The sequence below is a fragment of the Lepidochelys kempii genome, chromosome 2 (genome assembly GCF_965140285.1).
Source record: "Lepidochelys kempii isolate rLepKem1 chromosome 2, rLepKem1.hap1, whole genome shotgun sequence".
Classification (NCBI taxonomy): Eukaryota; Metazoa; Chordata; order Testudines; family Cheloniidae; genus Lepidochelys; species Lepidochelys kempii.
The window spans coordinates 256,962,599-256,989,118 of NC_136381.1; the positions used below are offsets into that span (position 1 = coordinate 256,962,599).

The 26,520-nt window shown below is 40.7% G+C and overlaps 1 protein-coding gene across 5 annotated transcripts in view; it reads right to left on the reverse strand.

Moving 5' to 3' along the window:
- Nucleotides 1-26,520, reverse strand: part of LOC140907820 (sodium channel protein type 5 subunit alpha) — a 268,854-nt gene that overhangs the window by 123,460 nt on the left and 118,874 nt on the right. For all 5 annotated transcript variants that reach the window (XM_073334664.2, XM_073334662.2, XM_073334665.2 and 2 more), the window contains 2 exons: nucleotides 23,312-23,485; nucleotides 21,028-21,384 (listed from right to left, as the gene is read on the reverse strand). In XM_073334664.2, coding sequence (XP_073190765.2) covers nucleotides 21,028-21,384; nucleotides 23,312-23,485 — 531 coding nt within the window. The remainder of the gene's footprint in view (nucleotides 1-21,027; nucleotides 21,385-23,311; nucleotides 23,486-26,520) is intronic.

The following is a 26,520-nucleotide window of genomic DNA, read 5'->3' on the forward strand; positions in this document are numbered from 1 at the left end:
ATATTCTATGATTCTGCATATCCTGTCCTCAGTAAGTTGTGTAAGGTAGATCAGTGATGTTAAACAAACAGTTGTGCTCCCCCAGGTGTGTCTATTTCACTGGCAGGTAGAATTGCCCCCATCTCTCTCTCCCTTATCATATGGGATGGTAGTGAAGTGTAATTAATGAGCCTGATTCACCATTTTAACTTTGTAACTTTGTTGGAGTAATGAAGTGATGAATCAGACCCTTAGAATCATAGAATATTAGGGTTGGAAGAGACCTCAGGAGGTCATCTAGTCCAATCCCCTGCTCAAAGCAGGACCAACACCAACTAAATCATCCCAACCATGGCTTTGTCAAGCCGGGCCTTAAAAACCTCTAAGGAGGGAGATTCCACCACTTCCCTAGGTAACCCATTCCAGTGCTTCACTACCCTCCTAGTGAAATAGTGTTTCCTAATATCCAACCTAGACCTCCCCCACTGCAACTTGAGACCATTGCTTCTTGTTCTGTCACCTGCCACCACTAAGAACAGTCTCGCTCCATCCTCTTTGGAACCCCCCTTCAGGTAGTTGAAGGCTGCTATCAAATCCCCCCTCACTCTTCTCTTCTGCAGACTAAATAACCCCAGTTTCTTCACCCTCTTCTCATAAGTCATGTGCCCCAGCCCCCTAATCATTTTCATTGCCCTTCACTACATCCTTGTATGTTACGTGAGAGCTATATGGGGGGACAAGGTAATGGACTGTCTTTTATTGGACCAGCTTCTGTTGGTGAAAGTGACAAGCTTTTGAGTTACACAGAACTCTTCTGCAGGTATGGGAAAGGTATTCAGCATTTCACAGTTAAATACAAGGTGGAAGAGGTTGTTTAGCCTAAGTAGTTAACTTACATTGTAAGAGACCTTTCAAGATGAAGTGGCTTGTTAATACCTCTGCAGTCATAAGACAGAAAAGGGGAGTTAGGGAGTTACAGATTGTTGTAATAAGCCATAAATCTATTGTCTTTATTAAGACCATGATTTTAGTGGCTAGAAAAATTATGAATATAAGCTCCCAGGCTCTCTTTTGATGGTGTTGTGCAGGTTTCCTTTGAGGACAAGGACTGAGAGGTCACATATGGAATGATTGTTTTGTGAAGTGTTCGTCCAGCAGTGATATGGTGTTTTTGTCTGCTATCATTTTCCTCTGTGAGTTCATTTAAGAGCATGCTGATTGTCTGGTTTCATTCATGTAGTGATTGAAACATTCAGTGCATTGGATGATATACACAACATGTTATGATAGACAGGTGTAGGACCCAGGGATCTTGAAAGTTATCATGCAAGAAACCCAAAATAATTATCAAAAAACAAAACAAAACTGACGAAATCCAATATAAAAACAAAAACAACTGACCACAACAACTTCACAAAGCACAGAACATCGCCTCCAGGAGAAACCATAGTACCAGGACCCACCAAATGGATGTGTACAACAACTCAAAATCATCAATTTATCAAGACTACCCACAACTGCAGCTGAATTATCTGTACTCTCCAAGAGAATGAACTTTTGCCCCAGCACAGAACCTGACACCATAACAACATGTGGAAAACTAGAAGAATAATTTTGCTGACTCCACCTCAAAATTTTCTTTCACAATAACGACACCACCACCCAGAACTACCACATCGCCAGCAACAGTAATAAGAAAAAAGAATCATCTGGCTGGACGCCCCACATTGGATGAAACCACACACTTGATCATTACATTGATTGCTTCAGAAAAAAAACTGACTGAAATCCTCAACAACATCTTATCGCAGTCTCTCCACCACTGAGCAGATAGATATATTCCCTGAAATCCAACCACCAGATAGTGATCAAACCATTAGATCAAGAGGGTGCTGTTAGGATATAGATATTCAGGCCTGCCTGTAAAGGCCTATACTTTAAGAATTTAGGAATATGTTTATCATTTAGCTAGTAATAGAGGTCTACAAGAAAGAATCTGTCTAAGGGCCTTCTCTCATTGTGACAATCTGAAGCCCTGTTCTTAGGCCAATGCCTTTGGCTAAGCAGCAGAGGCAGCCATAAGCTGGGAAGCGAACGGTCACATCCTCACATTCCAAACTAGTCAATCTGGGGCTGTTAGGAAGGTGATCCAATCGATCACCTCCAGAGAAAGGGAACAGCCTAGAAGATGTAAAAGGAAATTCAGTTTGATAGTTTTCTGTCTGGTAAGAACTCACTTATCTATAGACACAGCTGGGAAACCCTTATGTCTTTATAGATGTAGTTGTGAAATTCTCACTTCTGTATTATTTTGTCATTATAGTTCCCACTTTGCTATTGTTTATTTGCATGGTCTCTGTCTGGTTCTGTGATTTTTTCTGCCTGCTGTATAATTAATTTTGCTGGGTGTAAACTAATTAAGGTAGTGGGATATAATTACAGGTTTCAGAGTAACAGCTGTGTTAGTCTGTATTCGCAAAAAGAAAAGGAGGACTTGTGGCACTTTAGAGACTAACCAATTTATTTGAGCATAAGCTTTCGTGAGCTACAGCTTGCATCCGATGAAGTGATATGTAGCTCACGAAAGCTTATGCTCAAATAAATTGGTTAGTCTCTAAGGTGCCACAAGTACTCCTTTTCTTTTTGGGATATAATTGGTAAGCTAATCATGTTACAATATGTTATGATTGGTTAGGTAAATTTCAGTAGAAAGATTGGTTAAGGTATAGCTAAGAATATTACTATATAAATTAGGGGCAAACAGGAAGTAAGTTGGGATTCGAAAATAAGGAAAAAGGAACTTGGATTTAAGCTTGCTGGAAGTTCACTCCAATAAACATCAAATTGTTTGCACCTTCGGACTTCAGGTATTATTGCTCTCTGTTCATGCGAGAAGGACCAGGGATGTGGGAGAGTGAAGGAATAAGCTCTCTAACAGGTGCCATCATAGTTCTCAACCGTGATGACTATGTTAACAAGGCCAACTGATACTCTCCAAAACCACCTATAATGGAGAACAAAAAGAAGACCCTGTACCCAGGAATTTAAGGATATTGTCAAATCCTTCCCAAACAACTCCAAGAGAAACTCTATAACCTCATCCCCTACAAATCCATCCCACCTGCCTTCTACATGCTTTCCAAGATACACAAACAACGGGAACCTAGGCAGACCATCATATCTGGCCATGGCACTCTTACTGAAGGAATATCAGTACCTACAGAAACCATCCTCAAACCACGTAAAGGCCAGTTTCTTCCAGGACATGCCAGACTTCCTCCAGAAACTCTGCAACATTAACAACCTCCCTTAGAACACCATCTTTCCATGGATGTCACCTCGGTATATCTTGGCATCCCTTACAATGACAGCATTGCTGCCTTCCTCAAATATCTACAAGCCAAAGGTAACCCTCAGATATCCATCCCAACCACATTGCTAAACATCCTCACTCATAACAATTTTACATTCAACAACAAACACTTTTTCCAAACACCCATGGATACTAGGATGGCTCCAATCTGCCAGCCTCTTCATGGGCCACCTTAAGGAAGAATTTCTGGACAAATCATAGAATCATAGACTTTATGGTCAGAAGGGACCATTATGATCGTCTAGTCTGACCTCCTGCACAACTCAGGCCATGGAATCTCACCCACCCACTCCTGTAACAAACCTCTAACCTATCTCTGAGCTATTGAAGTCCTCAAATCATGATTTAAAGACTTCGAGGTGCAGAGAATCCTCCAGCAAGTGACCCATGCCTCACGCTGCAGAGGAAGGCGAAAAACCCCCAGTGACTCTGCCAATCTGCCCTGGAAATATGGTGATCAGCTAAACCCTGAGCATGTGGTCAAGACTCATCAGCCAGCCACCCAGGAAAGAATTCTCTGTAGTAACTCAGATCCAACCCCATCTTTAACATCCCATCACAGGCCATTGGGCATATCTACTGCTAATAGTTGAAGATCAATTAATTGCCCAGATTAGGCTATCCCATCATATCATACCTTCCATAAACTTATCAATCTTAGTCTTGAAGCCAGATAATGTCTTTTGCCCCCACTGTTTCCCTTGGAAGGCTGTTCCACAACTTTCACTCCCCTAATGCAGCATGAAGCCAAAAATGTACCTGAGATATACTGATGATATTTTCATCCTCTGGACAGACGACCTAAGAGACCTCACAGATTTCCACCACAACTTCAACAACCACCACCCATCCACCAACCTCTCTGTAGAACATGTCCGTAATAGCATCAACTGTCATGGACAAACAACTATACATGAGAAACCCACAGATCACAACACTTACTTTCACAGATGCAGTAACCACCTCAGACACACCAGAAATCTTATCGACAGCCAGGCACTCAGATACCACAAACCAGTACTGGCCTGAATCCTCGAGATAAGATTTGTTACTGTGAAAAATCTGCTAGGAGGGAGGTATTGCTCTATCTCTCACTGAATCCAGGGAAGCTTCTATGAAGTCTAGATGCTGTGTGGGAGTCAAAATGGATTTTTTTGAGTTTTATTTGGAGGCCCAGGCTGCCAAACAGAGACCACATCATCTTTACTGCTACCAACACTTCCTCATATGATCCGCCCCAATCAGCCAATCATCCAGATTTGGGAAAACTACTGTCCTCAAACAAAGTAGGTGGGTGGCAGCTACTGCCAGAATCCTTGAGAATACTCTTGGGACAGAAGATAGGTTGAAAGGAAACACCCTGTATTTGTAGTGCTCATTGTTGATTAGAAACTGAAGAAACTTATTGTGTGAAGGGTGACTAGCAATATGAAAGTATGTGTCTCGTAGATCGAGAGTCGCAAATCAATCTCCTAATTCTAATAAGAGAATTACTGCTGCAAGGGACACCATCCTGAATTTCAGCTGTTTTGCATATCTGTTAAGAGGTCTAAAATTGGTCAGCATCCTCCATTCTTCCTGGGAAGCAAGAACTACTTTGAATAGAATCCCTTCCCCTGTGCTGTACAAGAACTGGTTCTATTGCTCCTAAACACTGAAGTGAGGTAACCTCCTGCAACACCAATTGATCATGAAAAGGGTCCCTGAAGAGGGATGGGGAGGGGGAATGCTCAGGAAGGATAGATTTGAAATGGATAATATATCCAAATGTTATGGCTTACAAAACCCAATTGTCCAATGCTATATTCTCCCATGTTGCCTGAAAGCGGGAGAGGCAAAAGGAGGGGGGGGGGAAAGGGGTGTATTATGTTGCAGCTGTAAAATCATGTTGACTGGGTGGTTGAGACTCTGACCCAATACATTAAGACTGTCTCTTGGAGGACAGGGAGGGTCGGGAAGATATGGCTGCAGCTGAAGGTGGTTTCTTTACAGAGTACCCTGGCCTCTTGGATGGGGGCTTAGATGGTCTACAGTAAGTTGAATACAGGGCTAGGCATGCTCTTTGTGCCATCTGAGACCTACTAAATCTCTTCTTATTTAAAGCAGTATAAATCCCTAAGGATTGCAGCATGGCTCTGAAGTCCTTTTATGTGTGGAGAGATGTATTTGTCGAGTCTGCAGAGAGCTTGCACTCATCAAAAGGGAGATCTTTGATGGTGTTTTGAAGTTCTCTTGGGAAGTGCAACAGCTGTAGCCATGATGCTCTCCTTATGACCACTGCAGTGGATATTGATCGAGCCGCTGTAACTGCAGCATCCAAAGAGGCCCAGAGTGATGTTCTTGCCAGAAGCTTACCCTCTTGTATAACCGCTTTAAATTGGTCATGATGTTCCTCTGGCGGGTGCTCAATAAATGAATTAAATTTGTAAAATAGTTCACATAATCAAATTTGGCTATGAGTACCTGATGGTTTGCTATTCTGAACTGAAGCATGACTGAAGAGTAAGATTGGCAACCAAAAAGATTGAGCCTTGTATAGTCCTTTCTGTACAGGATAGTCTTTGAGCTATGCAGTCTACCCTGTTCATTAATGGCCTCCATCACCAGAGAATTCAGATCTGGGTGATAAAATGGAAACTCTGATTCCTTGGCAGTGGGGTCAGGATGTGGGGGCTTGCCCCGCTCCACTCACCCTGCATACCAGCTGGGGAGGAGTGGGGTTGGGGTGCAGGGGCGTATGCACACACACACTCCCTCCATTCACTGGGAAGGCAGAAGAGCCAGCAGCTCAGTCGTAGGTGATGTTGGGGGAGAAGACACTGATGGGATATGATCCCTCGGAGATGTCTAGTTGGCAGCCGGTATCAAGTGGAGTTCCCGAAGTGTCGGTCCTCGGGCTGGTTTTGTTCAATATCTTCATAAATGATCTGGAGGATGGTGTGGATTGCACCCTCAGCAAGTTTGCAGATGACACTAAACTGGGAGGAGAGGTAGATACGCTGGAGGGTAGGGATAGAATCCAGAGGGCCCTAGACAAATTAGAGGATTGGGCCAAAAGAAATCTGATGAGGTTCAACAAGGACAAGTGCAGAGTCCTGCACTTAGGATGGAAGAATCCCATGCACCACTATAGACGAGGGACTCAATGCCTAGGCAGCAGTTCTCCAGAAAAGGACCTAGGGGTTACAGTAGACAAGAAGCTGGATATGAGTCAACAGTGTGCTCTTGTTGCCAAGAAGGCTAACGGCATTTTGGGCTGAATAAGTAGGGGCAGGGCCAGCAGATAGAGGGATTTGATTGTTCCCCTCTATTCGACATTGGTGAGGCCTCATCTGGAGTACCGTGTCCAGTTTTGGGCCCCACACTACAAGAAGGATGTGAAAAAACTGGAAAGCATCCAGCGGAGGGCTATAAAAATGATTAGGGGACTGGAACACATGAGTTATGAGGAGAGGCTGAGGGAGCTGGGATTGTTTAGCCTGCAGAAGAGAAGAATGAGGGGGGATTTGATAGCTGCTTTCAACTACCTGAAAGGGGGTTCCAAAGAGGATGGCTCTAGACTGTTCTCAGTGGTAGCAGATGACAGAACAAGGAGTAATGGTCTCAAGCTGCAGTGGGGGAGGTTTAGGTTGGATATTAGGAAAAACTTTTTCACTAGGAAGGTGGTGAAACACTGGAATGTGTTACCTAGGGAGGTGGTGGAATCTCCTTCCTTTGAGGTTTTTAAGGTCAGATTTCACAAAGCTCTGGCTGGGATGATTTAGTTGGGGATTGGTCCCGCTTTGAGCAGGGAGTTGGACTAGATGACCTCCTGAGGTCTTTTCCAACCCTGATATTCTATGATTCTATCTAACCAGGGGAACTACACAAAACCTTCACCATGTCCCGACTAGGCTCAGCCAGGAATGTAACTGCAAATGGAAGTGAGGCTAGTATGACCTGAAAAGAGTTCTCTGCTTTTCTTAGCACTCGCCCCTCGGGTGTCTGGCAGTCAGCGGCAGGTGAAACACCTCAGGCACCTCTTCTAGGAGATGAGTTGTTTTCTCCAAAGATGACCCTAAGGCCCAGTGTGAATGAAAACTCCAAATCATAGAATCATAGAATCATAGAATATCAGGGTTGGAAGGGACCCCAGAAGGTCATCTAGTCCAACCCCCTGCTCGAAGCAGGACCAATTCCCAGTTAAATCATCCCAGCCAGGGCTTTGTCAAGCCTGACCTTAAAAACCTCTAAGGAAGGAGATTCTACCACCTCCCTAGGTAACGCATTCCAGTGTTTCACCACCCTCTTAGTGAAAAATCATCAGAGGCGCACTGGAATTTGCATATTTCAGGGCCTTGGAGATGTCATTTCCACAGAGATTCACCAGTCTCTAGTTCCACACAAGCAGCTTCTTGCTCTCAAAATCACTGCCACTTTTGAAAATCTTGGGCCACTGCTTTCTGTAATCTAGCACGTGTGTATTTGTGCATGTGTGTATGAGTGAGTGAGTGTGTATGTGAGAGAAAGAGAGACAGAGAGAGAGACAGATACTGGTGGTGGGCTGATATATGCCTTTCTGTCCTGCAGCCAGGATGTAAAATCACACTTGTTCTCATAGGGTGCTCAACAGACATCAAAAGAGACCACAATTCGCCAATACAATTGAACTCTAATAGTGTTATTTAGGCCAGCTCAAGCAGCTGTCTAGAGAGACAAAATAAAACAATTAGAATGGCAAAATTTCTCTCAGCCAAGTGTGTTGTTAAGCCTATTCTGGCAAGGCAGTTATTTATGGGATGTTATGAGATCAATATATTCCAATAGCATTAGAAAAAAATATCCAGTTTAAACTGGTTAACAATAAACAGGGATAAAATAGGTGGATTATGTTTGTGTAATGTCATCAAAGGTGTGCAGATACCATGGTGATGAGTATGACATAAATGCCAAGGTTGGCAGATCAATCATACACATCTGCAAAGGACACATGTTTGAAGGTCATTACCCCTGCCACTCTCACCAGGATGTGATTATGGGGAGGGACAAGTCACATTATCCATGGGAATGTTTTCACTGATCTTAACTGTCAAACAGGAAAACCACCACAGCAGCCTCTTGATATCAATACCAGCCTCCTGAGTTACCATACAATTAGCAGAAAAGTGACAGTATTAAATTTAAAAGGGTAAATCTGAAGGTTCTTAGCAAGAGACTGTGTAGGCCCCAATCTGGTGTAGTGACCTGAGCGGGCAGATGGCTGTGCTAGCATGGATAACAACACAGAATCAGGGCCTGAAGGTGGAATTCACTTGGGTGCAGAGAGAAAGGACTTACTACAACAATCTGTAACCCACTAACAACCCCCTAACACCAGTTGCTTTTCCCCCACTTCCTTTCCTCTCTACCATTGGAGTGGTGTTAACAGGCTGCTTCACCTGGAATGGTCCCTTGAAATATATGTGAACTACTTATGCTAACAATCTGTTTCACCTTGTGTTTAGCAGTGACACAGCAGGTTTCCCAGACCTGAAGAAGAGAGTTCTCTGGACAAACTTAAAAGCTTGTTTCTCTCACCAAGAGAAGTTAGTCCACTAAAAGATATTACCTCACCCACCTTGTCTCGTGTTTAAGGCATAAGCACTGTCCTCCATTAAGCCATATCAGCTGGTGAAATCTTGTTGAGATTCCTTAATGAGGAGTCCCCAGACAGTAGTACACATCCTGTACAAACCCTGAATTTTATCTGTGAAACAGAAACCAAACATACAACCGCTTCCAACACTAAAGATACTTGCTCAGTTTTTCCATGAATGAAAAACAAACCTCTATAATCGACTGTTACCAAGTACACTTCTTATAACAAGATATAAACACATACCATAACTGTTAATTACCACAATTACTCAACACCAAACACCATGTGATAGTTAACAAAGGAGTCAATTATTTAATTAGGAATATCATAAAGTGAGTCTTTCACTTCTTTCCTTTAAGACTGTTCTGGCTAGACACTGCACTGTTTGCTTCCTCATATAAAACTGATAGTCACTGTCTAAAATGGAAATGGATTCATTTTGCATTGTAAAATATACCTGGTCTCTAAATTTGGGACAGTAGGAAACTAAGCACGATCAAGAAGCTGATATTTCAAGCACCTTTAGTACACAATGTTACATCTTTTCCTTTTTGGAAGTCAACAATAAATTCTTTCATTTTGTAAACATTTTTTAAGCATGAATAACCCTGGACATGAGCCATTTTTAATCCTAATAAGGGTAAGCTTCAATTTGCATTCTATTTTTTACAATAAGAGCTTGCTTCTGATGGCATGTGGATGAGCTGGCACAGGTTCTTTCACCTATTTTGGAAAACCTTGGGCTATGTCATGCATAAAATAATGATACAGACTATGCAGCCAAAAAAGAATGAGGAAAAAAAAATGGAATTCAAAAGAAGATCTCCTGAAGGAGCTGACTTGACCATACTACTTTAGTAAAGGGTTATATGAAGAATTTAATTTCCAGTGCAATAACCTTATTGCAAAGAGAAATATAAAGGGATACTTTCGATTTTGTGTTTTATCATTATGGGCTGATGCAGTTTAAGTACCCGCCTCCTAGGCATCTACTGTTACCACCTGCTATCTACCCCTACCTAGTTTCTCATCAAATGGATGGGGCCTTTTGTGAGTGTACGCAGAAGAGAGCAAAACCCTATTGAAATTTTTTGCACCTATCTCTGAAACATCTGGTGCTGGTCACAGGATATTAGACTAGATGGACCTCTGGTCTGATCCAGTCTCATCTTGTCTGTCAATTCCTATGCAAGAAGACTGCTGCCACATGGGACAGGGAAGAGAACTATTCATCCTCTCCAGAACTTCCTACTAAATCCTAATTGAAGATTCCTGGCATGATAATCTTCCCCAGAGTTTCCTGCTAAAGTACACACTTTTCTTTTTTTGCAGTTTTAGGCCTTAATTTATGTTAATTATCAGATCAATGGGTAAGAGCTTCATTATAAATACTGTATTCCCCTCCAAGGAGATTGTTTTACTTTCAGAGCGGCACTTGTTAGCGACCCCCTTAATCAGTTCTTCCTTTTTAAAAAATGTTTCACACGTATTTAAATGAGAAAATGTTTGTTATTAGGTGCTAAATAATTAGTTAATTCAGGATTGCATCATTTGGGCCAAACTCAGCTGCAATTTTTGGGTGGTACATCTCTCTGGGGAAATATAATGAAAAACAAGAAAATTGGCCACAGCAGTTCTAGTTCAGCATACAGAAAAACTGAAAAGAAAATAAGACTTGTGGAAACTTGCTATAAACTGTAGCATGTGTCCTAATTCCATGTGAATGCATTTTTGGAGCCAAGAAACTTTAATGAATCGAGACCTCGCTTCCTTGTTCCTCTGGAATGAAGCATCCTTTACTAATTGTATAATAAAGGAAGCCCAGGTCTTGAAAACCTGTTGCAAAATGCTTCATGTGTTCTAAAAATGCTGGCATCTTGACAGAGCTTCAGTCATTGGCCTTATCTGTGCTTCAAACAAAGCTACTGACCTTATCTTTGGTCCCCAACATGCACCCTTTACCACCATAGTGACAGCTCTAACAAGCTTTTGCCACTGAAATTCTTGAAATTTGACCTTTGGACTAAAACTTCCACCAGCCATTCCCATTAGAAATTGCTATCCTGAGCACAGAAGTATTTTGACTTTATTGACCCTTGTCACTGGTCTTATGGCAGGGATAAATGATGACACTATACAAAGGCCCTTTTCAAGACTGGTTCTGATCTGCAGTGGCAGGTATGTACAGGTTGGGAAGAATCCCATATGTCTATGTCCATGTTTCCCCTTGCTCTTCCTCCAGCCCACAGAAGGAGTGAGTGAACAAGTGGTGCTGAACAATGCCTTGTACAGATACTCCTGATGTCTGAGAATGTCTCAGACCTAACCATTAAGCCCCAGATCCAAAGCCCAGATAAGTCAGCTGGAATCTTTCCACTGACTTCAATGAGCTTTGATTGGGCCACAAGCCAGGACTTCTTGAAGTAAATGCACCTATCCATTGAGCTAGTCAAAGGATTTATATACAGTGCGAGTATCACTGCACCTAGACATTGGCTCACATATAAACTTGACACCTTCTGACCACTCCCTTAGAGAGACTGAGGGTAGTGGAGTGGAAATATTTGATATTTGCATTGAAGAGGTCCCTTCACTTTGTTGTCAAGTACTTTAAAAAGAGAGAGAAAGAAAGACCCTGAATTTATGTGATTAGATAAACAATCCGGACATTTTCACCAAGTACATAACTACTTGATAAAATGCATAATTACTGGATACTAGTTAACTACATAGCTCTTGATGGTCCCCTCTCTTTCCCCAATTGCCTTATTATCTGCTCCTCTGCCATCTGTGTCCCAGATGGAGACAGTCCCTGCCTCAGAAAGTGTGCAATCTAAAAGATATTCACAGGAACTGTGTGCAACATATTAAATTAGAAATGCATCCCAACTCATCATTTGTGCCTTTTCTTGATGTTCTGTTTACTTGATTGCAAACATTGAACAAAAGGCAACATTAGTATGCCAGTCTAATCAAAATCAAATATTTATCACATCCCTAATGCTTTGGTTAGCAGCGGATTCCTTTGCTTTGTTGTTAAGTACTTGAAAAAGAGAGAGGAAAAACAACCCTGAATATATGTGATTAGATAAACAAACAACTTGGACATTTTCATCAAGTACATAACCACTTGATGAAATGCCTAATTACTGGCTACTAGGTACCTACATAGGGCTTGATGGTCCCCTCTCAGGTAGACACCCATGGGAGGGGATTCAGGGTAGGAAGTCACCATGTGATTTTCCTCAGACTTTTCTTCCCATTTTCCGACTGGCTGTAAAGTTCTGCACTTGACATTCCTTTACCCCTTGCAAACAGGCCACAGTTTCTGCCCACAAACCCAGTGGATCTCCCCTAGATAATTGGGAGACCAGGGCCCCATGCTAGTTTTGCCTTCACACTGGCTCTGTGTCCATGTTGCCCTTCCTCTCCTTCCTTAGTGGCATATCTCTATTCGATGCACGCTGGCAGGACTCGTGGCTGTCATTGGGACACCCTTTGAAGGGGTGTTCTCAGCTTCACAATGGGGGGCTACAGAAGGAAATATCTGTAGGAATCATAGGATGTTAGGAAATGACACACTTCCCCACTCAATCCTTAGCCCTATTACCCTGGCCTGCTCACTGTCTACCTGTGAAGTTTGAAGCAAGGGAGGTGCTGCGGCAATGGTGGCTGATCCCTGCTTCCTTGTGGAAAGGGGAAGATCCAGACATGAATCCTAGGGGCTATGATTAGGGCCCTGTGTAAATTGTAGGGGTTTTGTTTTTTTAAGAAAATTCATCACAGTGTAAATGCCAAAGCATTGAATTTCACAGAGTTTGCACGGAATGAATTTTACAAGTGACGCTTATTTGTAAAATTCACTCAGTCCTTGAAACATTGACTAGCTAAGGTAAATTTTTATATTAAAGACTCTGCTGTAGACATTTTCCTTTTAAAAATATTTTTAAAAATTACGGTGACATTGTGATTTACACAGGATTCTAATTATGACAAGGCCCATATTTTGACTGACCTAACATTAATGTACATTTTATAAAAATGTCTATATAGCCAGGATTTTTGTAGGGCCAGTGCAGGCACTAGATAGATAAGCTACAGTGTCCTCTCTTTAAAAGTGGACCTGTGGGACAAACAGCAAGCTTACGGTGAGACCGAGGAAGCCACAAAATCCTGGCTGCCATTCTGAATTTGCTTTGTTATTTCTCTCAAATATTCATGAAGCATTACGACTATAGAAGCAGCTTTACAGGGCCTGTTCCTTGCCCAGTTTATGCCAGACGAACTTCAAGAGTGCAGATAAGAGATAAGGAAAGGAAAAGGAGTTATATATAGTTAGGCTTGGCAGAATTCAAGATGTTAAAATATAATTTTGACAGATAATATTGGTGTTTATTTTTAAGATTTTTTTTAAATTTTTTAAAATTTTTTAAAATTTAAATTTTCACAGATGCAGGAAGTTAGTGGGGAGAGGGTGTTAGAAAAGGGCCTGTCACAACAACTATTTAATGGCAGTAGACACAGATTTAAAGTTTTACAGTTAAAACATAAATTTTCAAATATCCTTAAGTCAAACTCTTAGAAGTTCTCCAGCAGCATTTTTTTTACTTTGCCTATATGTAAATTTCAATTATTATGGATGAAAATATTTTTTTCAGTTTGTGTGCGCCCAGTGAGATAGATGTCTATTGACATTTACGGATAAAAATCTAATCCTTCCTACCCTATGTATTATCAATGATCCTTCCTGTATAAATTCTGATATTTATTAAATGAGGAATGAGGTAGGTGAGAGAAGGTGCAAAGGACAACACTGGAAAGCAAGGGGCAGGAAGTGGGTTTTGGAATTGGGGAGTGAGGACGCATGGTGGACTGGAAAGGAAATGTCATTCCAAGTGTATGGATCAGTGAGAAAAAAAGCATGAAGAGAAAAACGAAAGGAGGAGAAAAATGGAGCAGCAAGGTGCGCTGAGTGGGCAGAGGATAAGGAGAGGAGCATCGGGAAATGAAAGGCAGAGGCAGGGATATAGTCCCTTTTAAGGCCTTATACAACTTCCATTAAAGTCAGTGGGACTCTTGGCTTTGCTTTGAAAAAATAAGCTTCTAAATAAGAGGGCAGTGTAAATAAGTAGGTCTCTTGTGGCTCAGCTCAGTTGCTCTTATTCACATAGTATATAATAGTGCATCTCAGAACAAAGAAAAACCAAGAAAGAGAGAGCTTAATCAAACTCCCCACACAAAATCATAGCAGGTGAAATTTTGCCTGAGCAAACAGAAAGGTCTTCAATGCAGGGCCAGGCTGATGCACTTGGCTGCCTGATAGGAACTGCAGTACACTCACTCACTGCCTTCCCTTTCGCCCTGCCCAGTCCATCTCGTCTGTCCCATCCCATGGTACTGTGTGTATTTTAGTTAACTAACGGCACTGAAGTCTATTCAACATTACTTCTTTAAACTTACCCTGTGTTTGTTCTTCCTTCTTTCCCTTTTCCATCACTCCGTTCTCTGCCACACTCTTGCCATCAACCATCCCCTGCTACCTTTCTTTCCTCACTACCAAAGCCCTGCCCATTGCTTATACTCACTGCCTCTCTCACAGCCCTAAATCAAATGATGCCCCAGGCAAGGAGCTTCTGCGATACTCCCCCTCCATTTGTTAAACTTCTGAATACCTTATTTTTTATTGCATTTGTTTCCATTTCACGACTTGGATGCATGATTTACATGCATGATTTATCACTGACATATAAGATGATAAATTTGCATGCAAGGATCTGTAAATCTATATTTATTCATGCCATATATAAGCAAATAAAAAGAAAATTAATTTCCTATAAGCTTATAGAAACTTTTTAATTTTAAGAATAACTGAAATGTACTAACATCAAGAAATTGAACTGTGCACCAAAACTGGGTGGACCAGTATTAAATCGTGTTACAGTAGGTGACAACCTTAGAATGTTAACCCTAGTCCTTTAGTTCAAAAGAGCGCTTTTTCACCTTTGCCCTTGCGAACTGAATCCAAAGACTGGCCAATGACATTTTCAAGAGATAAAATAGCAAGTGACATCCGCCTCTCTTCGGCCATTGTCAATCGAAGATATGTTTTAATGAGTCTGAGCTTAGAAAAGCTGCGCTCGCCACACAACTTACACCATTTGTGAAAGTCATCAAACAGCATGTCTTAAGCATGGCAAAAGAAGGAACAGTTTTTCTTTTATGTTGTTGCATAGATAGGGGTTCAATAGATATCTCTGGTGTCTCATTAAATATGTCCTGCATTAGTCACTACTTACACTCAAGTCCTAAAACACAAGTACACTTTCACAATTACACAATAAAACAAGGTTCACAATATCACAGCAGGGCTCTCACTTAACTTCAGTTCCCTCTTATATCTCACTGACTGATTGGTGATGCCCCACCCCTTAAATACCTGCAAGGGTGTGGTTGACAACATTCTAGGATGTTGGAGGAAAATGTAGTTCTCAGAAAGTCTGGAAGGTTCTGTGACATTCTACAAAAGTCCAGAACACTCTAGGAGGTTATTGAAAAATGAATCCACATGCGGAACACCTGAAACATGTTACTTCAAAGATTCTATTTTCCCTTTTCTCGCTAACAACAAAAACAGCACCCCGAGCCCAGTGCCCCCTATGCTCGGTACCACCCCCCATCCCAATTGCAGCCTCTCCCCCCCCACTCACTCCATGCCTCTCTCACACACCCCATACCCTGTCACAGCCTCTCCTCCTCACCACTCACTCCCTGCCTCTTTCACACACCCCATTCCCAATCATAGCCTCTCCCCTCTGCAATTACTCCATCCCTCTCACAAACCCCCACTCACAATCACAGCCTCTCTCCATTACCCACTCACTCCCTGCCTCTCATACACCCCCACTCCCAATCACAGTCTCTCCCCCTCCCCACTCACTCCCTGTCTCTCTCACACACTTGCTGGCCCCACACACAACTATCTGTGTTCTACACACAATGCCCCTCTGCACGCAAATCCTCTCTCATGAGAGCCTACGAGACTCTCAGTCACTTGGGAAAGGGAGTTTCTTTCAGATTCTTCCATTTTCTCTACAGAAGAGGGGGTACCTCTCACTGGTCTCCTCCACACCCTGCTCCCTGAAGGGAAAGGTGCTGTTACTGTTCCAGGCGATGAGGACTAATCAGGGCTTAGCATGCCTCATCTGGTCTAGTATCAGACCAGGCAGGGACTGTTGGGTCCCAATCATCCAGGCGGCAGGGAATCTGCCTAAGTCTATGCTTGGAGTGAGAGGCCAGGGGAGTCACAGCTACAGGAAATGGGATAGGCAGCAGGGGAAGGGAAAGGAGATGCCATAGGCAGGGTTCTTGCAGCCAGGGAGAGGCATCTGCTGCAGGAAGAGGGTATAGTTACTTTTCCATGTCTGGTTTCTGTATTTCTTCTGCCACCATAGACAATTGCATGGTCTGCCTGAATTATCGGACCAGTCTGTGGAAATGTACACTGAATGTCAATGAAGTCAGGCTCTGTCAGACCAATGGCGGAAGTGAGTTGTAGAGTCTAAAGCCTTACTCCATCAAGAATGAAGCCTTACTCCATCCTGCCTTAGAATGTACAAATCTAGGGACTGTCAGCAAGTACTCCTTCACTGATGTCTGTTGTGATGGAATGTGGGGAGAAAATCTGAAATGTCATGCTTGAATCATATCTTCTGTAACTGGCCCTGATTCTCTACTCACACCTCTGCAAATTCTACTGAAGCCAAACCAGTTTTACACTATTTTATCAATGGAACAAAAGTAGAGTAACACAGTGGTGAACCAGGCTTGACATATGCTGGCATAAAACCAATTTCAGACTACAGTTTTAATTTAACCTGCATTTACTATCATCCTCCCAGAGTTCCATTTCAAGGAACCTTCTAATTAGATTCTCTATCCTGCATGATAAGAGTTATAACCTGAAAAACAGAGAAGGACGAGCTTTTTGTTTCAAGAATGCTGACATTTTCAGATTTCTAAGTGTGTCACAATCACGCATCATGTTATGTTAAGGCAGAAAGAATATGCATTAAAGGCTTGTGAGAAATGGAAACAGTGTGGGGGAAAACAGGCTCCAGGCATATCTAGCTTTTTTTAACAGAAAAGTTTCCACTGAGTTTACCTAAAGCAGGCCAGTTTAAATCTCATTAAAGCCATGTGGGGAGCTCTGCTGCCAGGCACTTAAATTATCATTGCAGTTAGAGTTTGTTATTAAACAAAATTGTTCTAAGCCATCTTGAGGTAAAATCATCACAAATAATTAAAACCTAAATAACTGGCCTCTAATACTGTAGCTTTCCATATGGTGGTTCTTGTATGTATCAGCCTCATGCCCCAGTCCTCTTAATTATGTATCACTCCTGCAGGTTCCACTGCTACTTACCACATTCTGTGGCCTAAGGTGCTCCAAAAAGTACTATGAAGTAACTAGGGAAACCCTAGAGGTCTGGCAGGGTAAGCCTGTTTCCCCTGTATCTTTAAGATATGTTCTGCTGGCTAACTGCTTGATTACTTCCTTTGTTTTCCCTAATTAAACACAATGCATCCTGAGATGTTTATAACCCCAAAATGAGGAAAATGGCTGTGTAAAGACAGCAGTGAAATCTGGCAGAGGCTTGTGGGTCCTGGTGCTGAAGAAGATGATGTCCCAGAGGCGCTTGGAAAGGGAGGGGGCAGGCATAACTTGGTGGCCTCTCATTAGAGGATGTCACATTGGTATTCATCTTCAGAGTAAAAGGGAAAATACTTAGCAAATGCTTTTAAAGGAGAAGTGTGGGAGTGTATCCGCGCAAACAAACAGTTGGCAAGGTTGCTGCTTCTGGCATTGCTTCGTCAATCATATTCAAGAGTAGTGCTAGTATTCTAACATTTTCAAATTCATCTTACAAAATTCTCTTTTGACAGGCAAGTGGCATCACATGTAGGTCCTTAGCGTCAGCCCACATGACATGATGAGGCACAAGTAGATTTCACTTACAGCAGCTGGGAATGTCACAGCACCTCATTACAGAACTGACTATATTCCTTTTTAATAACTTGTCTGTCTATACTTTGCCTTATTAACATCAATAACCTAAATTTCTATCTGAAATATGCTAACTCATTTGTAAGATTTTACTGTAAACATAAGTATGCAGTTAGAGATTTCAGAAGCTGTTTCCTATAAGTGTGGGAGAGCCTATTACATTCTTCCTCTGATTTTGTAATACCCTCCAGATCAACACCAGTGACACTTGAAATGCAATGTGATGACAGCATCATGGTATAATGGTGCTAAAAACAGTTACACCGTGCATAATTTCATGGCTATGATCTAGGGTTCAATGTTATAAAGATAACTCCAATGTCAACTGACTAGCAATAAGGAGAATTCCATATTTACACCATAATACACCAACATACTTTTCAGGGAGTACAGATTTACGCTGAAGATTTAGGAATTACTAAAATTCCAGCCAACCAACAGCTAAACTGTTACATAGCATGAGGTTATCCAGGGCACCTAGTGAGCTACCATGTGTCCCCTTTAGAGTACATCAGAATTTATGTTAGTGAGGCACAATAGTATATACGAGACAGATTCAAGAAGCAAATGTCATGTGATCATAACATTTATGCCTCTGAATCACCTGTGTGTGTATATATATATATAGCTTCACGGAAGTCCAATCCAGTTCATTGTTAAAAAGAGGACTGGAGGAGTTTAAAAAGTAAATATGCTCCACATTATGTGACTACTTAGAGATGCGGCAGGGAAAGATACTATGGACACTATTCAAAGTACCTATCCATTTTTTTCACATATACTTAATCTTGATGTGCACTATGTATGCAGACCCACTATATATGCAGAAATGGTATGCATTCATTCATGCTCTCAGAGACTAAGAAAGAGTTCTGAGTCCAACTGAGGTGTAATCCAACAAGAAAATATTTTTCTTTTCAGACCTGAGTTCTGCAACCCAGATAGGAAACTAGGAGCACAATGAGTCAAAAACCTTGTTGACAAAGATGCCAGTGCTTTAGAGTTATTTATAAAAAGAAATCTCCTATATATACTAGTGCACACAGGACTGGAGCCTTCTCCCACTGAAGGATGAAGGATTCATTTAAGATAATCCTATTCTAAACACACTTTGTGACTTTAATTCTATTTAGCAGGTGAGTAAAAGATTCTGGGTCCTACCCAACACTCACTTGAAGGCAATAGGAATTTTTCGACTGATTTCAGTAAGAACAGAACCCATAATCTGCTATCTGATAATTAAGATCAACATTGTAAAATCTGTGTGTAATGTGGTTTGTTTACATAACTCTCATGATTCAGAATTTGTCATCCTATTTACTTTCCCCTTCTCCTGTCAGGTTAAAAAAACCCCCAAACATTCTCACCCTTTCTCCTACTTCTTATGAACTAATTAAGCTACAATAAATCACTTCCAAATTATTTAGCAGTTGCCGCATGCCTACAAAACTGTTTCCTGAAAACGATAAAGTTAGCATTTGTATTTTCGATAGGCTGGTGACTTCAGAATTATCCATGCTGATGCACTCTGAAATCTATCAGTATCTGTTTTTCCATTTGGAAAGGTTTGCTGATAAGTACTCAGGCTTAAATATATACCATGTTAGTGTAATCTCATCTGAATCTGATTTATATTTCCTGATCCTCACGCAGGCTGTCTAAGGATACATGATGAGTGTTAATAACTAGGGAAAAAATGGACTTGACTACTCTCTCTCTGAAAGTAACAGTGAATGATCTGGTATATTAGCATATTCTCTCTCATATTTATTAGATATGATTTTCAATTTTCTTTAACACAGGTCAAGTCCATTGTTTAAATAAGAGTAAAACAACTGTTTGGATGAAAGGCAAGGGAAGGTTAATTTCCCAGCTCCTCTGCCAACCCTCAAGAAAGGAGCATATTCGATATGCAGAAAAAAAAAATCACTGTGTCCTAATTCTTCAGGCCAAATGTAGTTTCAAAGGAAAATCTGTAAAAAGTGCACATTTTTAAAAACCTTTTGTAAACCAGATTTTAATATTTACATTGTTTTGCAGTCAACAGCCATAAAAGATAATTTGCAATCTCTGTCAAATATTTTCGAAATATTTTTAATTTAGTTTAGCTTTCAAATATAAATGCCTCACTCTGCTTCCTTCAATTCCTTTCCCCGAAGTCATGGTATCCGACACTAAGAGCTTCAAACCAAAATGTTGAGTTCTGAAAAGAATAATATAAAGCAAACAGGGACAAAATCCACTGTTAAACAGCTTACTGTATCAACACCAAACCCATCAGATCCATAATGTCAGACACACTCTGTAAGCTGAATAAGCAAAACATTTCCACAATGAGTGCAAGCCAGCAAAGTGTTCCATAAAATGACAACAGGGACATAAGATTCAGCGTTAATAGGTTCAGAGCTTATTTAACTCATTCTTTACTTATGGGATATTCTACTACAAAACAAACAAGGAAGTGACTTTACAGTAAACATAACCTAAACTCCATAGACCAAACAGGCTACATACATTCAAAGACAGTGCAAAGACACAATGTTAGCTGTAAGGTTTGTATGTTCTTGTCCAAAAATGAACTGAACTAAAAATAGCTTCTGGTATGGAGACAGTTAAAGTGAATTCACTTTTGTACAGCACATGGCCCATGAATCACTTACATCTGACTAAAACACACAAGCCTTTAGTGGAACTTAAGTAAAAGGAATCATTATCATCAATTCAAGTTCCTTTTTTCTACTGAAAACCTTCATGTTCCTCTGAGAATTAATACGTATTTTTTTTCAAAATCAGTAAAGCAATTCTGCAGTTTTTGTCCTTGAGATATAAAAAAAAGAATTCTTTGAGTGAAAAAGAAAGTAGACAATTTTCCAGAAAGTAATAGATATGGAATAATACCTGTGCATCATGGGAGATCTGCAACTTCTTGAGAGAAAAGGGAGTACATTTGCATACAAACAATAGAAATATGAAAAAACAATCATGAAAACTCACCACTAGGTTTCCTATCACCATGACCAGCAAGAAGACGAGAAGGCACAACGGTTGCCCAGCTACTTCCATACAATCCCACATGGTTTCAATCCATTCTCCACAGAGAATTCGGAATATAATAAGGAATGAATGGAAGAAATCGTTCATGTGCCAGCGGGGCAAATTGTTATTAGAGCTTATCTTGTTGACTTTTAGCAAGTAGTCTTTTCCAAAAAGCTGCATTCCTACCACAGCGAAAATAAAGACGATGATCGCCAGAACCAGGGTGAGGTTACCCAGGGCACCCACTGAGTTACCAATGATTTTAATAAGAGTATTTAAGGTTGGCCAGGACTTTGCCAATTTGAAGACTCTCAGCTGTGAACAAAACATAAAACAATGTCTGTTAATAGAATGACAGACATTTCTGGTTCTGAATTATTAAAAATGGGTAAAATATTAAATATTTTTAATACTAGGAAACAATGTGCAGTACAGAGTGATTTTAGCAGCAGTTTTGTTAGACTCACCATAGCCATACTTATTACAGTACAATTTGTGCTTCTCACATGACAGGCAATGAATTTTTTCAGAAAATATGCTATGCAGCATTAGGATTAGATGGGTGTGTCCACCTTTCCAGACTACCGTACCCCTTTCAGGAGTCGGATTTGTCTTGCGTTCTCCAAGTTTCACTGCACTTAAAAAGTACTTGCTTACAACATCAGATATAAAAATACAAAAGTGTCACAACACACTATTTCTGAAAAATTGCTGACTTTCTCATTCATATCATATAACTATAAAATAAATCAGTTGGAATACAAATATTGTACTTACATTTCAGTGTATAGTATATAGAGCAGTATAAACAAGTCATTGTCTGTATGACATTTTAATTTGTACTGATGTTGCTAGTGTTTTTTATGATGCCTGTTGTAAAACTAGGTAAATATTTAGATAAGGTGATATATTCTCTGGAAGACCTCTGCGCACCCCTTGGGGTACAGGTACCTCTGGTTGAGAACCACTGTCCTATGTGACCAATTCCTTGCTGCTGAATGTTGGGGGCAGGGGATTGTGAAAGCAGGGAGAGAGAACATAGCCTCAGTCCTTAACATTACCTTTTGTGTTCCTGTGTCTCAAAAAAGATAACTTTAAACAAGCTGCCTGGACTTTTAAGGGCCCAGTCCCACAAAGGGAGGTGCCACTCTTGTGTGTTCCTGAGTAGGACTTAGCAAGATATTGCTACCTTTCAATCCCAGAGATTCACCTCTGTGCAGAGGACTATATAGGGTTGCCAAGCCTCCAGGATTGGCCTGGAGTCTCCAGGAACTAAAGATGAATCTTTAATTAAAGATTATGTCATGTGATAAAATCTCCGAAATCTACATCCAACCAAAATTGGCAACCCTAGGACCATAAGGCCTAAAAAAATCACCTAAACCCCACTTAAGACCTATTTTGAAGACTTAATGGTGCCCAGGCCTATACTGGCTCTCTGCACAGGGGTTAATTTAATCCCTACTGAAGAGGGGTTGCGGGAGGCATTCAGCCGCTAGCAATATCAGGCCATACTTTTGCAGTTTTCAGGAAGCAAATATTTATAGATGGTAAAGTTAGGGCAATTAAGTCTTCTTGAAAAGAAAAGTTTGTTTTCATGGTCTGGCAAAACTTGGGAAACAACAGAATGGGCAGAATGATTAGCATGGACATCTTGGTATATGAATGCGACACAAATGTCAGGCTGGAAAGAAAACTACTTTTCTGTTCCAATACATCAACAGATTCTCCCATTAATGGAGTGTAACCCCCCTGCACATTTAAAGGGACTGACAGTGAAGGATTTTCACTGAAAGACAGGTTCTGTGTTTTGGTGATAGGTTCTGGGGGAAAAAATCAGTTTGTGATTAATGCAGAGCTATCCACTTTTGACTACATTTAAAAATACAGTAGTATGTTTATTATGTATTTAAGGAATAAAACCTGTAAAGTGACATGTTACTAATTCTTGAGGTTCACTGTTCATTAATTATCTACCGACTTTTCTATTAACTTCTATGCAAACTCAGTTTAAATGCGTTGCAAGTAACTGACACAGCTAGACAGAGTCAAATTCTGTTCTCATTTATTCTGTTGTAAATCTGGAGCAATTCCATTTGGCCCATCATCTATAATTAGTGTCACTACCGGCATTCACTAATTTATAAAATTTAATTTCCTTTTCAATGAATGTAATTTTAAGAGAATTTAATAAATTCTTGCAAGGGGCTATGTTTTGCAAAAGAGAATAAGGAAACATTACCAATCTGAATGAGCGTAAAACAGACAGATTTCCCATGCTGGATAAACCCAGTTCCATTAGGCTTAGGATAACAATTATACTGTCAAAAATGTTCCAGCCCTGCTGAAAATAGTAGTAGGGATCTAAGGCAATTATTTTGAAGATCATTTCTGCTGTAAAAATCCCAGTGAAGACCTGTGGAAAGGAAAGAGGAAGTGAGATCAGTCTGTAAACACATCTCCTGTCATGAATGATTTCCTACTGATATGTTGAATTAAAATACAGAGACAACAAAATTTTACCAGCAAACCTTTCATCTTTCATCTCTAATGTACTGTCAGTACTTATTGTCAGTATTATCAGTACTCTGGGCTTGTCTGATCCTTTTTCAATATTAGTATTGTTGTCAACAAACAACAACAGGGAATGAGCTATACCTTTGAATTAAGACACTAATTTTCATCTCCCTCTATCATACAAACAGATACCAATAATAAGGTGAGAGAATAAAGGTGCTTTTTAAAAAGCTTAAGTCCATAACTTTCAGTGGGGAGGTGAGAGTGATTGCATGACACAGTTAAAGAGGTACTTTTGGGTTCCAGCATACCTGTAGAGTTAGCCCTTTTGTTTCTGTTATTGCACCAATACTATGCAGCATAGTCCTTGCACTTTCAGATTACTGCTGGCAGTGATGGTGATTAGGGCCTCTAATTTGAGTCTTATTGTTCTTTTAAAAATAGACAGGGAAATTTGCTTTTGAAAGTGCCTTGAGAATACTTTGTTTATTTATAACCTAGTTCAAATGTTGCACAGTGAAACTTTTTTAATCTGAACATTTTTCTGTACCACATAAACATACTTATGGAGGGGAGCCTGTTTGTTGATGGCAAACCAGATTTTAAAGGAGGTATCTTATTTGAACCCATACTCGCAAACTGTGTGAAAATGCCAAATCTAGTGCTTTTAAAAACCCCTTAAAATAACTGATTTAAATACATAAGTACAAGGTTGTAAATAGTTGGCTTAGAAGAGAAGGTAGTATGTAGACACACAGTTTGTCACATATTGTTTTATTTTGAGTCTAACCCTCTGGTGAACAGTGCACACAGCTGTGTGTCTTGAAAAATCACCTACTGCATTTGCACATTGCAGCAGCTGATTTTCCATGACACGACAGCCTATGTCAATGCACACTGGCGATCAGAAGATATGTACATGTTATTGACTTAAGTCTACCCGTAATGTTCACACAAGAGGAAATCCTGTCTAACTTATAAACTAAGTTTCTGCAATAGTGCTCCAGCAAGACAGATTAATGGGCTCTAAGTAACAACTAGGAAAACCAAATGAGATGAGGGATAAGATAGAATTATAAAATGGCAATGCTAAGGAACAAATGGCCAAACCTGCATTTGAGGAAGCGGCAACATTTACTCTATAATGCTTGGGGAATGAATGAACAGGTAGACAGACTTCCATATAGCAATTTTATATGTTTCCATATCTAAAACGCCTTTCTCTTTCTGATCAGGAAGATAAAATTTCTCTAGTCAAAACATTTTGGATGGACCATCCTTCTTAAAAGGCCAACATGCTAAATTACTTCAGCCCAGCTGGTCTCCAGCGGTGGTACTGCACCAGACAGACTCAGCTCTGATTTCCAACAAGTTAACAACTTCTGAGTCACTGTGGTTAGACATACTAAGTCCATGGGGATATTAAACATCATAGTCAATGGTTGTGAAGTTGTACCGAGGATCCTGACTCAAAAACTGATGATATGCTGAGCACATCATGCAATTATCTTGCTGAGGGATGACACAGGAGAAACAATTTCTTTTTAATCAATAATCTTTTGAGATGGAAACTCTAGGGCCAATAAGACATCAGAGCTTCTGAGGGAATCAGAATCTGTAAAGGCAGAAGTGACTCTTCTGTGTATTACTTATGAATTCCAAACAGCAATGCATCACAAAATCACTGGAACTTTGTTCAGTGCTAGCTGTGATTGTACAAAAAACTGCTTTCACTAGCTAATCATCCAGATAGGGGATTACTTGGACATTGTCTTCAGGAGTGGAGCCATAAACTGGTATGGGCTATGGTGTACAGATTCTGATAGGTATTAGTGATGTTGCTAACCAATCTAATTTAGATCAATAACCTCTTGATTTCTTTGGAAGGATGAGAAATATAGAAAACATTGCTGCCTCGTGCTGAAGAACTGGCATCACTGCAGGTAGCCTGCTCAGGTGAAGCATGCAGAGATGTGAGTATAATTCTGCTATTTTGCTTGATATCAGGTAAAAACATTATCCTCTTTAGATGACGAGCCTGAGAAGTCAGAGGACCAGAGCTTTGTACCATAATTTTATGACGCAAGTAATATCATCAGAACTGAAGCTCTTCAATGACTGATTCTCACAAGTGCCAGATGAAGAGTCATACTCTCCCTTCTTATTGTCAGAGGATAAGAACACTTGTTTCCTTTTCTTTCTATTGTTTCTGTCATGATTTCTTTAGAGAAAAAAACAAATGGTCTTTTATTCCCTATGATTCCCCCCATTTAATACTACCCTACCTGCTTGAGGAGGGACAGCTACAGGGAAACCTCTATCAGAAAGCAGTGGAGAAATACTAGCATTTTTGAGTTTGGCTAGGAAGAAGAGAATCCTGATTTTGTTCCTTTAGGAACTTGCAGTGAGGAGACTCAAGACAGACTGAGATTCTTCATAAAGTCATGCTAATAACTAGAGCCAGCTGGAAAAATTCTGATGAAACATTGTTTTATCCGAATTTGCTGATTTGCCGAAATCGAAACACATTTGAAGAGACTGTTTGATCTCACCAATAATCCAGCAGAACTCAGGCAGGGCTCCTACAGAACTTCCATCAAAAACCTGCCAGGTTTCCTGCCAGCTCACCCACCTGGATCCTCAGCATCCCAGCTGCTGGACGGCCAGTCCAGGGCTTTAGGGTATCAGGGGCTCTGGGGCTTCCAGGTCCGGGGCAGCCCACTATGCAGATTGCCTCTACTTCCAGGGTCCATGGCTCTGGGGCAGCTCACCAAGTGAACTGCCTCAAAGCTGGGAACTCCAGAGCTTCCTACAGCCACAGCTCCAGCCAGCCAGCCAGACTGTCCAGCAGCTGAGGCTCCATTCCCTTTTGTGGAGAATTTTGAAATTTTGGGTTTTCATTCCAAATCGAAACAAAACCAAATGTTGAGATAT